Here is a 17846-nt window from a genome sequence, read left to right as displayed (position 1 = left end):
TTGCTATGCTGTAATCATTTGTTTAAAATAAGGGATTAACCTGAGTAATCTGAGAATACTCTATGTTGTCTTTAGTTATATAAGTTTGTGTATTTATATTTCTGTCATCAAAACAATCTGATATTTAAATTTTGACAGGGGAACAGACATTTTGAAAGGCACATTTGCATTTACAGACAAATATTATTCAATCATAATATTCATATAACAAAATAACACTATAAGAAATTTACTTCAAGTTAAGAAGAAAAAAATGATATTCATTTGAACTCTAGAGGGTTGTTTTAAAACTCAAGTGGAGATAGCCTAAAGTAAACTGTAGTATAAAGCTTATTTTGTAACAATGCTTTAATCCCCCCAAACAGAATAGTTTTTCACAGAAAAAAATTAACCAGAGAAATATGCCAATACTGACTTCATTTCCATCCTACTGAATCATGACATTCATTCTACTTAGCTTTAAAGCTCTTCATTCTACTGTTTTTCAACACCCGTTATAGAATTCCAGCTTGCTTTTCACCTGTCTCCTAACAGTTTATAACATAGATGGCTGGATCCAGTCCATTGTTCCAATTGTATATAGTTTAAAAAGCTCTGCAGTATTTTACTCTTTCCATTGTATCTGGCTTCCTTGAGTGCTCTGCTCACTGCATTTTACTTGTGCTCTGTTTTCTAAACCCATTTATGCCTATTCTTTCTGCAGAGACTTGTTCATCGGGGAGCTCAAATTGACTTCTCTCCATTCTGTTTCCCTAACTAAAAATGCACCATTAAGGCTGATTGAACTCTTTTGAAGCACTTCATAAAACTGAAAGGCCATAAGAAATTAGGCTACCAGTGTTTGCAAATACCTGTTTTCAGCTAAATTGATAGGAAGGAATTGGAAATAATTGGAACCTTTAAAATGCTATTGATATATGTTTATGGATTACTTTTTTTTAAAACTGTTAAAACACAAAATATTTTTGGGAACAGAAACCCAAGAACTCCCGTCCTCCTCTCTTTCAGTTTAGAAAGTAAAGAATGAAAAAGATCAGTGAAAACACAAAGATAATTTTTAGAAATTCTTGGAAAAATATCAAGTTAATATGCTTTCAGTAAACAAGACAGAATGACAATGCTAGTGCCATAGTTGAGAGCAATTGCTTTTGATTTACAGTCTTAATTTTTTTTTGGCTTGGGGATCAAATTATTTTTTCAAAGTTTTAAAATAGTAATTCATTGCATTTTCTTGACTTGTTATGTATCATATCTAAGAACAAAATTGTGTCTATTTTTAAGTACTTATTAGGTGTTCACATGAAAGCTATTAAAATGAACACTTTAAAATGTGGAATAGGTCTTTTTAGGAAGAAGGTTTCACATCAATTTTCATTCTTAAGTCATATAGTAATGCAATTAAATAGATTAATTTAATAAAATTATTTGTTACCAGGTGCTTTGTGGTTTTTTAGTCAAAATTTAAGAAAGATAAATAGGCCAAATACAAATTCTTTTTTACAAACACTTCAGAACCAAAAAAGTTATAAAAATGAGTATTCCCTTTACCACTAAGAACTATAGAAGTTAGGAGAATTTACTCTAAAGCATAGTAGAAAGGGAAATTATCCCTCCAAACTTGTCTGGAGATAAACTAAATAATTTCTGGCATATTTTTAACCTAAAAAATAACACATAAAAATATAATTACAATATATAAGTATATACGCACATATATATCTGGTTGTTTTGAATAACTAGAGTAAATCCTTGTGAAAAGATGTATGAATACTTTGGAACTAGTTTTTTTTTTTTTGGTGGTTTTGGGAATAAAATGGTTTCATAATTATTTGATATATGTAGGCATAACATTAAGAAAAAATTTACTTATAATTTGAAAAAAAAGCTCATTTTTGCCAAGTAGAAATTTCTAAGCTCTGAAAATGTTGAAGCTGATTCTTAAAAATATCTTCTGCATAATTTTATCAAATCAGATTTGGCAAAATGGAAATAAATGAAAATTATTATCAATGACATAATACTTTAAATTCATTGTACTTTTTTTAAAAAGAGGAACTTGAAGTAGTATAATATTTGCAATTACCTACTTTATACTGCTGTATTGCCTTAAAGACTACCACTAGCTAAAAACTACACTCCCAGTGCATATTTTCCTCTACAAATACTCTCATTATTGGAAGAAAAGGGCAACATAATCAACAAGAAAGGTAGTCAAGTACTTTCAGAAGCTATGTGTTTTATAGCAGAGGTATACGAAAAAGCTGTTGGTTTCCATCTTATTGGGTGTTAGACTCGCTGGGATCCCCAAGAGGCCTTGTAATGTGTGCTTATTTCTATACTTACTGGCATGATGAATAATTCACTTTCCTTTATGAAAACATCATTTCACAGAATCCAATAGAGTCTGTAATACAGCTAAGGATTAGATATGTTTTTAAAAAAATAAATGCTTTGTAAAATGTGCGGCACTTCACAAATGAAGTGAAATCAATGAAATGAAATTAAGATGACAATGAAAAATGACACAGTGCCATTACCATGTAAGCACTTCTTTTTTATTTTGAATAAAATGAATCTTTATTCGAAAAATGCCAAGAAATTGTAAATCACAATAAATGAGAATAAGCAAATAAAATGCCTTTTTGACTAAGACAAATGAGCACAGTCTTTGAAGATCCCCTGTCTCCCATATAAACAGCTCTTTTTCCTTTGTTTATTTAACATCTGGAGCTAACTGACGTTTAAAACTCCATTCTGGTAGCTTTCAGGGCCACAAATCTCAAGAGTCAGGCTCACTCGGTTATTTGTAGGCCTACCTAATACTTAGTCTTGTTTTCCTTCCTGATGAGATTTTAATTAACAATTTTCTCAAGTGTCAGACCTTTCAATTCTTTATTTTTTAAATAAAGTTTTATTGGTAGCTTTCATTTTTATATCACCTGCATTTATCAAGAGGTTTCACTCTCATCCCTTTTAACAAACAATAAAAAAAGTGGAAAAATAACAGTTCAGCAAAATTAGCTAATAAATCAAAAAAGTCTAACGTGGTCAGTTAGGTTCCACTCTCAGTCTTCCATCTTTGCAAAAAAAGGAGGGAAGTGAATAAGCGTTCTTCTAAAGTTAGCTTCATAGGTATGTGTGTATACATACATACATATATATACAAATGTGCTTGGGCACACCCACATACCTAAATCTTTTTACTGACACCTGTCATCTAAACTTAAACCTGTCATTAAACTATATCTATAGTCACAATACTTGAAAGACTTAAAGATATGAGCAAAAACCCTAGCTTACTTATAAGATAATTATTTTAACGTAATATAATAATAATAGTGATAAAAATATACATTTATTATATGGCACTTTAAGGTTTACAAAGTACTTTCCTAATTACAACCATGTGAAATAGATCTTTGTAGGTAGGAAGCAGATGATTTAAAAGGGCATTTTCTCCAATATTCCTTCCCACAAAAATCATAACAAACCTGATTAATCTTATTTTATATTTCATATTCTACTCCATTGTTTTAGGGGCCTGGTTGTAATGCATTTGGCATTCTTGTAATCTCAAACCTTCTCTTGGTCCTTAGAATCACAAGTCCTTTTGCTGGCTAGTTCTATGTTTTAAAAGCTACAAATTATGCATTTGCTGAAAATTAACACAAAGCTTAAAAGTGTACCCACTTCAAAATTCCTAAAGTTATAATTCCTTTGAACTAATAATTCATTAGTTCATCTCTGGCACTATTTTAAACTTACCACAAAACTGTCTTATTTAGTATCTGACCATATAGAAAAAGGCAGCTTTAGACCCTTTGTTCAAACAATTTAGAGTTCATCTAGTGACCCTACCTTATCTTATGGACATGGTGGTTGACTCCAAGAGAGATGAAATGATTTCCCCAATACCTAAGACCTAGAACATGGCAGAGTTGGGATCTGAACTCAGATATTCAACCTTCAAATCCAGTACTCCTATCAATATGCTACAACAAAATTGTTGGGTATTTTAAAATATTATTCTTTTTCAAAGAAGCTATAAATATATAATTAATAATTCAACAAGGCCTAAAAATGGCAGAGTTTAATTCAAAGGTGAATAGTAATTCAAATGATTAACCACTCATATGAGTAAAACAAGAAGGTGACTGTCTAGCAACAAGAGCGTAAATTTCTGTTGTAATTCTAAAGTCCGCATGAAGTACAGGAGTGGGCTTTGACTTTGGACAATTCAAAGAGCAACATTGCCATCTCCTGGATGTCATTGAAATTGCATAGTTTTTTTTTTTTTTTTTTAAGTCTTACTCCCATGTAAATAGCATTGAGATTGAAAAACACACAGAATAAACACACAGAATAACGGATCTCTTCATTGCTCTTGATACTTTGAGAGTTAGATGAATTATATTAACAATATGTAGCGCGTAGAAAGAAATTACATTACTCACATGTAGTTTGAATTATGTAACTTCTAGAATAACTTCAATAACATTTATTTTAAAAATAGTAATATTTTAAATGGCAAATACTTAGTAAAAATAGTTTAGTCTGTGTAAACAGAGAATATTGTGAAAATCACATCCAGTGCTTAACCAGGCCATTAAGTTTCTATATTTCAAAATACAAAATAAAAATACTGTAACCCATTTTAAGAATTACATTAAAAACCTATCAAAGGTTCAAAAACTGTAGCTGATAGCTTTAATTTACTTTACTAATTCTATGTGATGTAATATAATTTAAAAACCATTGTAAGTGGAATTTAATCATTAAAAATAAAATTTTAAAAAGGTGGACAACCAGCTTAAACATGACTTGGAATTTGAAATTAATTGTTGTGTGCCAATTGACCATGTGGGACCACCATCAAGCTCTTTCCCTTTATTCTTAAGAGCATAAACCAATGACTGATTCATTAGTAAAAAAATGAGGTTCTTATTGGTATACACAATTCTGTATCTGAAAACAACTATGAGATCATCTTGCTTTAAGTGGTAGCTGTGTTTAACAAGAAATGTTCTGTTGAACTTTATGAAACCCTAAATGAGTGTGCATATCTCTGTACACATACACACATATACATATATACATACATATGTGTGTATACACGCACTCCAAAGTCAGTTATTTCCTCTATTACCTTTCAATATGTATCTGAACAGAATGTTATGTCTTTGCCTTGCTTTGTGATTTCTTTTCATGTCTACCTTTTTAAAATTACATGAGTTGCAAAACAACTTGTGATTTTTCTTTAAAGTTCAAATATACAGAGAACAATTCTTGACAATTGCATTAAAATTATGAGTTGTTAACAAATAAAATCTAGATGATCATTATACGGAACTAGAGAAGATAAAGCTCTCCATCCATATGTTAATTAAAGCTGAGTTTTTCCATTAACACCAGTACCATGATTAGCTTATTCACATTTTCCATCACCCACCACTCTCTGCTAGCTTTTATTTACACTGTTACTGAACAGAAATAGATTTCTTGGTTCATGTTCATTTTTCTTACGCAAATTACATGCGATTTTGTCTGGAAAAGTTGTTGCCAAACATCCTGTAAGAAATAAAATACTTCTTAGTCATGCTACTTTTGACTTGGCTTATTTAAGAACAACTTAATTTGCAGAATAATAATATAATCATTTCATATAGCACAGTTCATTTGATGAAGCATGTAAAAAATTTCAAAGAAGCATAAAAATCGTAAAACCCAGGTGTGGAGAAAAAAATTATAACTTCCACTGTGAACTAATTTGAATTTGAAAAGGTTCGGTGGTTGTTGCTGCTGCTGCTTCGTTGTTCCTATTTATAAGGATAGGATATTCAAACATGGAAAGATTATTTCTTTCCATTTTAGGCAGGGTTCTGTTTCAGCATAGGCACTTCTGACATGCTATGACACACACAAGGCTATTTGTCTATAGTTTTATAACTACCACCATTCATCCACTTATCTCTCTATTTATCTATCATCTCATTATATGATTGATCTCCTACTTTTATATCTTTTTACCAATTATGTAAATTGCTTGACACAGAAAATCAGGTTTATAGGACTGAGTGGAATAAAAGTACTATAACTAGGGTTGGTATAGATTTGCAAAGATTTTCCAGATATTTGCCCCACATAATCTCAGACTTGAATTTATGTGTTCTTTTGTAAATGTAGGAAGGTAACCCATTTTGTTTTGAATTCAATGAATATGCTATAATAATTAGCTGATTTTAAAGGAAAGTTGGAAAAATTACATACAAGGCATTTTTTCCAATGGTCCCCTCAACTAAGAACCCTGTCGTACTCTGTCTTGATAAATTTTAAACTCTTTGTGAATTAAGTATTCTGTGAACTGTTGCCTAATTTTTATTTTAAAAAATTGGGTAATCTGAGGAACTCCATATTTCATAGCTCTTTATTCTTAGATGAAGAAAAATTCAAATGGAAAGTTGGGGGTGCTGCCAGAGAAGATAATGACAAAAGAATTGGGGGAAATCATATTAGTTCAGGGAAGACAGTCACAGAATTTATAGCTAGAAAGGGACCTGAGAGATCATCTAATTGAAACTCTTTAATTTATAGCTTTACCTTCCATCATCTCGGTTGCCTTGGTACATCTGTATAGTACGAGAAGTGACATTTTGTTGTGACATAAAAGTTGGAGAAATGCTTACTCCTCTGAGCTGCTGAAAAGTTATTTCTGCATGAATGCTACGAGGATTATTTGTCATATTTCCTGCAGTCTTCGTTTTTTTCTCTGAAATACAGAATTCATATTGCTGAAACAATAAAAACAACTTCATTGTTTTTACATGAGAAGCACTATCTAATATTTGGTTAACATTCTTCTACAAATTAACTCAAGTTTACATAGTGTCACTAAATATTTCAATATATTATTACCACTTAGAATATTATTACCCTATAAGAAATAATAAAAAAGGGCAAAGTTAGATAAACCTGGAATGACTTCTACAAACCGATGCAGAATAAATAAAGCAGAACTAAAATAATAACTTAAACATGTTTATAATATTGTAAAGGAAAGACTTAAGAATTTTAACTAGAATTAGAACAAATAAATACAATTCCAGAAGATATTCCACCTCTTAAAAAGAAAGGCAATGTATCACATAGGTTGGGAATGAGACAGACATTATCTGACATAGTCAATGGTTTTTCATGACTATTCTTAGTTGTTTATAAGGGAAGGGATTTATTTTTTGTTTGTTTAGAGGTATGGAGAGTATGTAGAGGTATGGAGAGTAGTAATAGTGATATCCTGCTAAAGAAGAAAAGAATATTAATGAAACATTTATAAAATACATAGAAAAAAGCACAGGGAAATTTATAAAGAAATATGACAAGTAGGTCAGTATTGGAATTATTATATTAAATTTATTATATACTTTAAAAACCTTCAAGCTGTACATAATTGAGATTTACAGTTTCATATGCAATTCTCTTTTTTCTGTTCTTTATCTACATATGATTGTGGTTTTTGATAACAGCCAAATTCATAATTTTAAAAAAGATACTACTAATGCTCAAAAAATTATTTTCTATCTCAGCTGAACACCCTCAGGGGCAGGTTATTTTTGTAAACTGGTTTTAGTAATGTCTTGCTGCCTTGGAGGGCAATGCTACAGGTAAAAACAAAACAAAAGGGCTGTCCAGCTGCAATTAATTTCAGAGAAGGTGAAAGATGGGGTTACTTCCCCCCTCTATATATCCTTGATTTCATTCCCTCCCCTGTCCTCCAGCAGATGCTCCCCAAAATCATCCTCCCTCCTCCAATCTTGAAATTCTCCTGATCTATTGGCTCTTTCCCTACTGTCTACAAACAGGCCTAGGCCTTCCCATCCTTAAAAAAACCCTTCATCTGACCCTACCATCCTTTCAAGCTCTTGTACTATTTCTTTCCTTCCCTGCAAAGCCAAACACCTGGAAAAAGTAGTTTACTCTCATTGCCTCCACTTCCTCTTCTCTCCCTGTCTTCTGAAACATAAACTGCCAATATGACTTACAATTGTAATCACACAACTGAAACTGTTTCCTCCAAAATTTCTTACTAAAACTGAGGGCTAGCTTTCAGTTCTCCTCTTTGACATCTCTACAGCATTTCACACAATCACTGTGTCCTAGATACCTTCATCTCTTTCATTCTCCTCCTAACTGCTGGACCACTCCTTGGTTTCCTTTGCTAGATCATCTTCTATACCCTGATCCCTAACTGTAGGTGTATCTAAAAACTGTCCTGTGCCCCCTCATCTCTTTTTGTTAATTTTAAAAATTAATTTATTTGTTTTTAGTTCTCAACATTCACTTCCATAGAGTTTTAAATTTTGTTCTTTCCCTCCCTTCACTCTCCTCAAGACAGCATGCATGCAATCTGATATAACCTCTCTATATACATTAATATAAAACATTTTCATAGTAGTCATGTTGTAATAATTATAACCAATGGGAGGAACCACAAGAAAAAAACAAAACAAAGAGCAAATAGTATATATTATTACTATGAACAGATCTGCATTCAGACTCCACAATTCTTTTTCTGGATATGGATAGCATTTTCTATAATGAGGTTTTTGGAGTTGTCTTAGATCCTTGCATTGTTGAGAAGACTAAGTCTATCAAAGTTAGTCATCACACGGCGTCACTGTTATTACATACAGTGTTCTCCTGGTTCTGCTCAGTTCACCGAGCATCAGTTTATATAGGTCTTTCCAGGCTTTTCTGAAATCTGCCTGCATATCATTTCTTAAAGCACAATAGTATTCCATAACATCCATATGCCACAACTTGTTTAGCCATTCCTCAACTGATGGACATACCCTCAATTTCTAATTCTTGGCTACTACCAAAAGAGCTGATATGAATATTTTCATACACCTGGGTCGTTTTCCCATTTGTATGATCTCTTTGGGATATAGACCTAGAAGTGATATTGCTGGATCAAAGGGTATACATGGTTTTGTAGCTCTTTGGAAAACAGTTCCAAATTGCTCTCCAGAATGGTTGGATCAGTTCACAACTCCACCAAAAATGCATCTAAGTGTTCCAAGTTTCCTTTATCTTCTGCAACATTTATCATTTTCCTGTTTTGTCATGTTAGCCAATCTGATAGGAGTGATGTGGTACCTCAGAGTTGTTTTGATTTGCATTTCTCCAATCAATAGTGATTTAGATTTTTTTTACATTATTATAAATAGCTTTAATTTTTTCATCTGAAAACTGCCTGTTCATATCCTTTGACCATTTGTCAATTGGGAAATGACTTGTATTCTAATAAATTTGACTCATTTCTCAATATAGTTTAGAAATGGGGCCTTTATCAGAGACAAGGGTTGTAAAAATTGTTTCCCAGCTTTCTGCTTCCCTTCTAATGTTGGTTGCATTGGCTTTATACAAAACCTTTTCAATTTAATGTAATCAAAGTTATCCATTTTGCATTTCATAATGTTCTCTATCTCATTCAGTCATAAATTCTTCCATTCTCTGTAAATCTAAAGATAAACTATTGTCTGCTCTCCTGGTTTGCTTATAGTTTCAACCTTTATATCTAAATCATGAACCCATTTTGACTTTATCTTGGTATAGGATATAATATGGTCTGTGCCTATAGGGTGTAAGATGGTCTATGCCTACTTTCTGCCATACTATTTTCCAGTTTCCCCAGGAATTTTTGTTAGAAAGTTCTTATCCCAAAAGCTGGGGTCTTTGGGTTTATCAAACAGTAGATTACTATAATCATTGACTATTGTGTCATATGTTCTTGACCTATTCCACTGATCCATCACTCAATTTCTTAGCCAGTGTCAAGTAGTTTTGATGATTGCTTTTTCATAATAAAATTTAACATCTGATATGGCTAGATAACCTTCTCTTGCATTTCTTTTCATTAATTTCCTTGATATTCTGGACCTTTTATTCTTCTAGATAAATTTTGCCACTATTTTTTCTGGCTCTTGAAATAGTTTTTGGTAATTTGATTGGTATGACACTAAATGAGCAAATTAATTTTGGTAGATCTGTCATTTTCATTATATTAACTCAGTCTACCTATAAGCAACTGATATTTTTCCTATATTTTTCCTACCTATAAGCAACTGATATTTAGATGTTTAGTGTTTTGGCTCTTCCTGCTTAAGGTATTAGCATATATTTGTGTCATAAAAAGAATTTGGTAGGACTTTTTTGCCTATTTTCCCAAATAGTTTATATAGCATTGAAATTAATTTTTCTTTAAATGTTTGGTAGAATTCTCTAACAAATCCATGTGACCCTGGAGATATTTTCTTAAGGAGTTCATTGATGGTTTGTTCAATTTCTTTTTATTAAATAGGATTAAGTATTTTATTTCCTTTTCTGTTAATCTGGGAAATTTATATTTTTGCAAATATTCATCCGTTTCACCAAGATTGTCAAATTTATTGGCATACAGTTGGGCAAAATAGCTCCTAATTATTGTTTTGATTTCCTCTTCATTGGAGGTGAATTCACCCTTTTCATTTTTGATACTGGTAATTTGGTTTTCTTTTTCTTTTTTTAAAATCAAATTAACCAGTTTATCAATTTGTTTTTCCCCCCAGAAAACCAGCTCTTAGTTTTATTTACTAGTCAAATAGTTTTCTTAATATCAATTTTATTAAGCTCTCCTTTGGTTTTCAGAATTTCTAATTTGGTATTTAATTGGGGATTTTAAATTTATTCTTTTTCTACCTTTTTCAGTTGCATGCTCAATTCTCTGATCTCTTTTTTCTTGATTTTCTTCATGTAAGCATTTAGAGACATAAAACTTCCCCTAAAAACTGCTTTAGCTTCATCCCATAAGTTTTGATATGTTGTCTCATTATTGTCATTCTCTTGAATGAAGTTATTGATTGTTTCTATGATTTGCTGTGTGACCCACTCATTCTTTTAGGATTAGATTATTCAGTTTCCAATTAATTTTTAGTCTATCTTTCCATGGCCCTTTATTACATGTAATTTTATTGCATTTAATGCAATAAAGGATGCATTTAATATTTCTGCCTTTCTGCATTAGATTGTGAGTTTTGCATGCCCTAATACATGGTCAATTTTTGTGTAAGTTCCATGTACTGCTGAGAAAGTGGTATGTTCCTTTCTGTCCCCATTCAGTTTTCTCCTGAGGTCTACCATATCTAACTTTTCTAAAATTCTATTCATTTCCTTAACTTCTTTCTTGTTTATTTTGTGGTTAGTTTTATCTAGTTCTGAGAGAGGGAGGTTGAGGTTCCGCACTAATATAGTTTTGTTGTCTGTTTCTTCCTGTAACTTCCTTAACTTCTCTAAGAATTTGGATGCTATACCATTACTTCATTGTCTATGGTACCTTTTAGCAGGATGCAGTTTCCTTCCTTATCTCTTTTAATTAGATCTATTTTTACTTTTGCTTTGTCTGAGATCAGGATTGCTACCCCTGCTTTTTTTTACTTCAGCTGAAGCATAATATATTCTACTTCAACCTTTTACCTTTACTCTGTGTTTCCCTCTGTTTCAAATGTGTCTCTTCTAAACAACATATTATGTTGTGGATTATGGCTTTTAATCCACTCTGTTATCTGCTTCCATTTTATGGGAGAGCTCATCCCATTCACATTCAGTTGTGATTACTATCTGAGTGTTCCTCTCCATCCTATTCAAACCCTCACCCCCATTTATGCTTTTCTTTCCTTTCTCCCTAGAATTTTGCTTTGGACCACTACCTCCCTCAATCTGCACTCCCTTCTATTAGCCCCTCTCTTTTTCCCTTTTTCTTTATTACTTCTTCCCTCCCTTCTATCCACCCCCTCCATTTTTTCCCCCTCTTACTTCTTATAGGGTAAGTTGGATTTCTGTAGCTGAGTATGAATAACATACTTTTTGAGCCACATCCAATGAAAATAAGGTTTAAACAATGCTCATCTCCCTCCCTTCTTTCCTTCTATTGTAATAGGTCTTTGTGTCTCTTCATGTGATGTAATTTACCCTTTTCTGTCTCCTCCTTTCCTCTTCTCCCAGTATAATCCCTTTTCACCACTTAATTAGATTTTTTATTATCACATCAAAGTCAACTCATACCCATACCTTCCATTTATGTATAACTCTTCTATATATCATAACAAAGATACAGTTCTCAAGAGTTATAAATATCATCTTCCCATGTAGGGATGTAAACAGTTTCCTCTTATTGAATAACATGTTGGTTTATCTTTCCCGTTTACCTTTTTATGCTTCTCAAGTCTTGTATTTAAAGATCAAATTTTCTATCTTTTCATAAGGAAGGTTTGGAAGTCCCCTATTTCATTGAATGTCCATCTCCTCCTCTGAAAGATTATGCTCAATTTTGCTGGATACTTGATCCTTGGTTGTAATTTAAGCTCCTTTGCCTTATGGAATATCATATTCCAAGCCCTCTGGTCTTTTAATGTAGAAACTGCAAGATGCTGCATAATCCTAACTGTGGTTCCATGATGTTGTTTCTTTCTGGCTTCTTGTAGTATTTTCTCCTTGATCTGATAATTCTGGAATTTGGCAACACTATTCCTTGGCATTTTCAATTTGGGATCTCTTTTAGGAGATGATCAGTGGATTCTTTTACCCTTTAGTTCTAGGACCTCAGGACAGTTTTCTTAATGATTTCTTGAAAGATGCTGTCCCAGCTCTTTTTTTATCATGGCTTTCAGGAAGAACAATAATTTTGAAATTATCTCTCCTGGATCTATTTTTCCAGGTCTGTTGTTTTTCCAATGAGGTATTTTATGTTTTCTTCTATTTTGTCATTCTTTTGATTTTGTTTGACTGATTCTTGATGTCTCATAGAGTCATTAACTTCCATTGACCCAATTCTAATTTTTAATGAATTGTTTTTGTTCAATTATATTTTGTATCTCTTTTTCCATTTGGCCAATTCTAGTTTTTAAGGAGTTGTTTTCTTCAGTATACTTTTTTTCCATTTGCACTTGTTTTCTATAGTCAATTTTAGTCTTTTCTTTTTCAAGCTATTGACTCTCACTTGCATACTTCTCATTTCTTTTCCCAATTTTTCTTCCACTTTTCTTATCTAATTTTTAAAATCCTTCTTGAGCTCTTCCAATAAGGCTTTTTGGGCTTTAAACCAGTTCATATTACCCTTTGCGATTTAGGATGTAGGTATATTGACAATGTTTTCCTCTTCTGAATTTGTGTTTTGATCTTCCCTGTCCCCATATAAAGAATCTATGGTCAGTGTACATTTCTGCTTTTTACTGATGATGTTTGCCTATTTCTTGGCTTTTAAAGTTGAGTTCATCTGCTGTAGCACAGATGGAACTCTCCTAAGTGTCTTGTGCTGGGGACAAGGTTACTGGCTTTGTGTGCTGGTGTCTCAGGTGCAGCCAGCTGGGGGATGTAGAGGTCTGACAACTCACCTGATACTGAGCTGGGGTCAGCAACATGTAAGCTTTCAGGGTAACAGAACACATCTGATGCCTGGAGGATGCCTGCTCACCCAGGCTGCTCTGAAGCACCAGAATGTCTGGTTGTTAGAAGAAGCCTGCCCACATGTGCTGAAGCATGGGAAGGTTTGGCTGCTGGAGGACACCTGCCTGCCTGGAGTTCTGCTTCCTTGAGCTATGCTGAAGTGCAGGGAAATTTGACTGCTAGAGGATGCCTGCCCACTGGCACATATGGTGGCTTTCTAAGCTGGAGTCTACCAGTTTCCATTCCTGTGCCAATGCATTCAGTGAGTCCTGGTATTAGTGCTTTATTGCCTCATCACCATGGGACTGGGGATTTCCTGCTGGTTTGCTGAGTTGAGGATTATCACTGGCTTGCTGGGGTGCTTCCCTTTCTGTACTGCTCCCCTTCTACCACAGCAAGAGAGACCTTTCCTTTTTAATCCCCAAGCTTCCTGGGCTAAAAGACTGCAGCATCCTGTCTTTCTGTTGGTTCAGCTGTACTAAGGTTTTTTCTGGGGCAATATTTTCTGGGTTTTTAGAGGTCATTAAGGGAAAGTGAGAGTGAATTATTACTTACTCCATCATTTTGACAACCAGAAATCATCTTCCCTTTCAACATTTCCTCTCTTGATGATCTCATTACTTTCCAGGGAATTAGTTATCTTTATGAAGTTAACTCACAGATTTACATAGCACTACTCTCTCTCCTCAATTACAATGACACATCATCAACTGCCTTCTAGATATTTTGAACTATGGGCACCTCAGATTTAAAATAAAACTATTTTTCACTTAAAATCAGACCCTCTTCTGAACTTGCCTATTTCTGTCAAGGGTGCCTGTACCATTCATGTTTGTAATCCATCTTTATCTTCTCATTTTCCTTCCTTCCACATATCTAACCAAATACTAAATCTTGTTAATTATTCCTCCAAGGCACCTTTCAAATCAATCTCCTTCCCTCCACTTATATGGCCACCACCCTGTGTTGCCAATCCCACTGGGCTGCTGGAGGGGCCAAAAGAGAAAACACCATGGGGAGCCCTTTCTCTTTCCTATTCCAGATCCCTCTTGGGGCTCTCCTCTGCCCAAGCCTGCCCAATGCCTAGATTCCACTAGGTTGCCAGAAAGCCCAGCAGAGGTGCTATGGGGAGCATTTCCCTTCCTCTTCTTCAGCCCAGTAGATCCCAATAGACACCAGAGAGGCACAGGTTCCCCAATGAGCCCTTCCTTTTAACCTTCCTGCCAACTCTCTCTTCTCCTTCCCCACTCTGGGTAGAGGCTAAATCCCATTATTACCATTCCCTTGGAGGGAGAACCTGAATTCCCTTTTCTAGTCTGAGTCTTGGGCCCCCTCCCAACTTTCCAATAGTAAGGTTTGAGCTCCTCCAACTTTGCAGCTATGGGAAATGTATATTCTGCCATATGAATGATAAGAAAGTCACCAATCACAATCCTTTCAGTAATATGGAGGATCATTGAGTCTTACAATCTGCCTTGTAACTACACCCTATGGACCACTAGGCCTTATCACCTATCCTAGAGCTACAACCTGCAGATCACTAGTTATTGCTAACCACCTTGTCTGCTACATCCTAAGGCTCCTTCGGACTTTTTATCCCCCTTGCAGCTGAGAGCCTCCTATATGTGTTGTCTTCCACAACTAAAATGTGAGCTCCTTGAAAGCAGGGACTATCTCCCTATTCTGTTTGTATCTCGAGTGCTTAGTAAAGTGCTTGGCATATAGGAAGTGCATAGTAAAAGCTTATTCATTCATTCATCTTAGTTCAAATTCTCTTCATCTGATGCCTGGATTATTGTTAATAGTCTCCTAACTGTCTCCCTGTCTCAAATCTCTCCCTCATCCAATCCAAACTCTACACAGTTTACAAAGTGCTATTTTTAAAGCTCATGTCACTCTCCTGCTCAATAAACATTGGTGACTTATTGCCTCTAGGATCAAATATAAACTATTCTGTTTGGCTTTTAAAGCCCTTCACAACCTGACCTCAATTTAATATATATGTTACTATCCCACATTCCCTTCTCTCCCTTTACCTTTCAGTCAAACTAATTTTCTTATCCTTTATGCAAAACTATTTCCTATCTCTATGACCTCTTAATAGGCCTCATGTCTGAAATGTGTTCCCTCCTCACTCCTAACTTTTAGAACCCCTAGTTTCTTTCAAAAATCAGTCCAAGTGCCACTTCCTAGGGAGGACTTTTCTTGATTACTCCAACTGCTCATACCCCCCCCCACCCCCAAATACCGTTTTTATTTTTGCATAAAATGATGACATCAGTTAGTCCTTATGACATTCACACTGTGCTTAGATAATGCAATCCTTCCATAGAATTTGGAGCATGCTCAGATATTCTGTGACTGGTTATGGTTCACTAACCATGTGGTGAATTCTGGGCCTTTTTGTCCATTTCTGTCAAAGGTGACACTACACCAACCATGTATGTAATCCATCTTTATCTTCTCATTTATGGACCCAGGGCCAGGGTGAATTAAAAAAGTCATAGTCAGGGCATTGACCTCAGTTGGCTTTTTTCTTGTCTGACTGTGTTACAGTTAGACAATGATAACAGGAAAGGTCTCAGATTCTGCCCCTGAGGCATCAATGTGGCCTGTGAATATAGGCTTCTGAGTTCTTTTTTTCCTCTTGACTTTTTGTTGCATCTTTGTGTTTCTCCTTCTCTGTTTTAGGTTAAAGGGATCAGACTTGGCTATGAAATTGTGAGCTTCAGGAAAAGGTCAGATAAGTCCAGGAGCTGGAGTCCATGTTCAGACGTTCTGGAAGCTCGATGGTGAGGAGTGAAATCCTAAATGACTTAGTTGCCTAGCAGTATCATCTACCCATTGGCCTTGGTGAATTTGGATGGGGATGAATGTTATGTTGAAACTATATTGTTGGAATTCATTCTTCATAGTGACTAAGATGATATGGGGGAGAGTGAATTCCCAGGTATTAATAGCAGGGAGAAACAGAAAATGTTTGTACATCTCATCGTCCCTTTGTAAAAGCTAATTGGCAATAAATGGCTTAAGGGCATTGGGGCACTAACTACTAGCAGTTATCAGTGAGACGTGTTAGAATGGGGGCTTGAGTCAAAACCAATACATAAGGATACCCTATGACTACTTGGGAGGAATTGAGCACCTCAGGGGGAGTTGTAGCTAACCTTGCTCTGGGAGAATGAGTCCAGAGTCACTACTACAATTATATATAGCATTATAGATTTAGAGGTAGAACAGACATCTAGTCCAATCCCCTCATTCTCTGGTTGAGGAAACTGAGACTCATAGAGTTAAGTGACTTGCTCAAGATCATGTTGTCTCTCAAGATAAGAGTGTTAGATCCTTAAGGCAGGGACTATTTTATTTTTATCTTTGTATCTCCAGTGCTTAGCCTAATGGCTAGCAGATAACAGGTCCTTGGGAAGTGTTTATTGATGGATTAATGTGATCAATCATGGAACATTTGTGTGAAAATTATCTGAACTCTTATGGGAAATTCAGACCCTTTTTGTGTTTTTTATATTTAACCCTATAGCTTAACACCTAGACTGGGTATCTTTGTTTACTCCTCAGATACTAGTTCTGGTACAACTTGTGTTCCTGATCTCAATAAAATAAGAAAGGAGTAGAATATTAGAGTTGGAAGGGTCTTCCAAGGCTACATAGTCCAATGTGTATCTGAACAAGGATCTTCTTTACAATTCACCAAGCAAATGACCATCTAGCCTTTGCATGGAGATCTCCAGGGAGGGGGAACCTCCTCAGGTAGCTCATTCCATTTTAAGGAGTTTTTCCTTTTACTGACCTGAAATCTGCCTGCCCATTTCTCTTAGTTCTGTCCTCTAGAGACAAGCAGAACAAATTTAAATCTTTTTCCATGGGACAGAACTTCAAAGACTTATAGACAGCTTTTCTTGACGCATAGCTTTTCTTTTCTTGTCCGAACACCTCCGTTTCCTTCAGGTGATCCTCCCCCAGAACTTCCTGCAATGGTGGCTTTCTTCTGGATGCTGTCCAACTTATCCATAGCCTTCTAAAAAACGAGTCACCAGAACTTAATACAGTATTTCAGACGTTGTCTGAATAGAGTTTTGTAGGATTATCACCTGGATACTATGTTTCTTTCAATGTATTCTTAGGTTCTACTAACCTTTTTGTCATCATGTCACATGTTATTGATTCCTACTGAGCTTGTAGTCCATTCAAACTCAGATTTTTTTTCAGACAAACTTCTTTTTAGCCATGAAGATGCCATCTTGTGCTTGTGAAGTTGAGTTTTGTGATCCCAGCTGTAAGCCTTTATATTTACCTGTATTAAATTTAATTTTGATAGATTTGGTCTAGATACTAACTATTGCCTTTGACTC

General features: G+C 34.6%; 1 protein-coding gene across 13 annotated transcripts in view; it reads right to left on the bottom strand.

The window, feature by feature from the left end:
- Positions 1–5446: 5446 nt before the first annotated feature.
- Positions 5447–17846, bottom strand: part of LRRC9 (leucine rich repeat containing 9) — a 153330-nt gene continuing 140930 nt past the window's right edge. For 12 of the 13 annotated variants that reach the window (XM_072629374.1, XM_072629365.1, XM_072629367.1 and 9 more), the window contains 2 exons: positions 6598–6766; positions 5447–5568 (listed from right to left, as the gene is read on the bottom strand). In XM_072629374.1, the coding sequence (XP_072485475.1) occupies positions 5529–5568; positions 6598–6766 (209 nt within the window). In that variant the 3' untranslated portion in view covers positions 5447–5528. Of the gene's footprint in view, positions 5569–6597; positions 6767–17846 lie in introns of those variants that run through there. The other variant, XM_072629376.1, reaches the window with a different exon arrangement.

This window comes from Notamacropus eugenii, chromosome 1, assembly GCF_028372415.1.
Source record: "Notamacropus eugenii isolate mMacEug1 chromosome 1, mMacEug1.pri_v2, whole genome shotgun sequence".
NCBI lineage: Eukaryota > Metazoa > Chordata > Mammalia > Diprotodontia > Macropodidae > Notamacropus > Notamacropus eugenii.
This window is presented reverse-complemented; position numbering and strand designations above follow the sequence as displayed.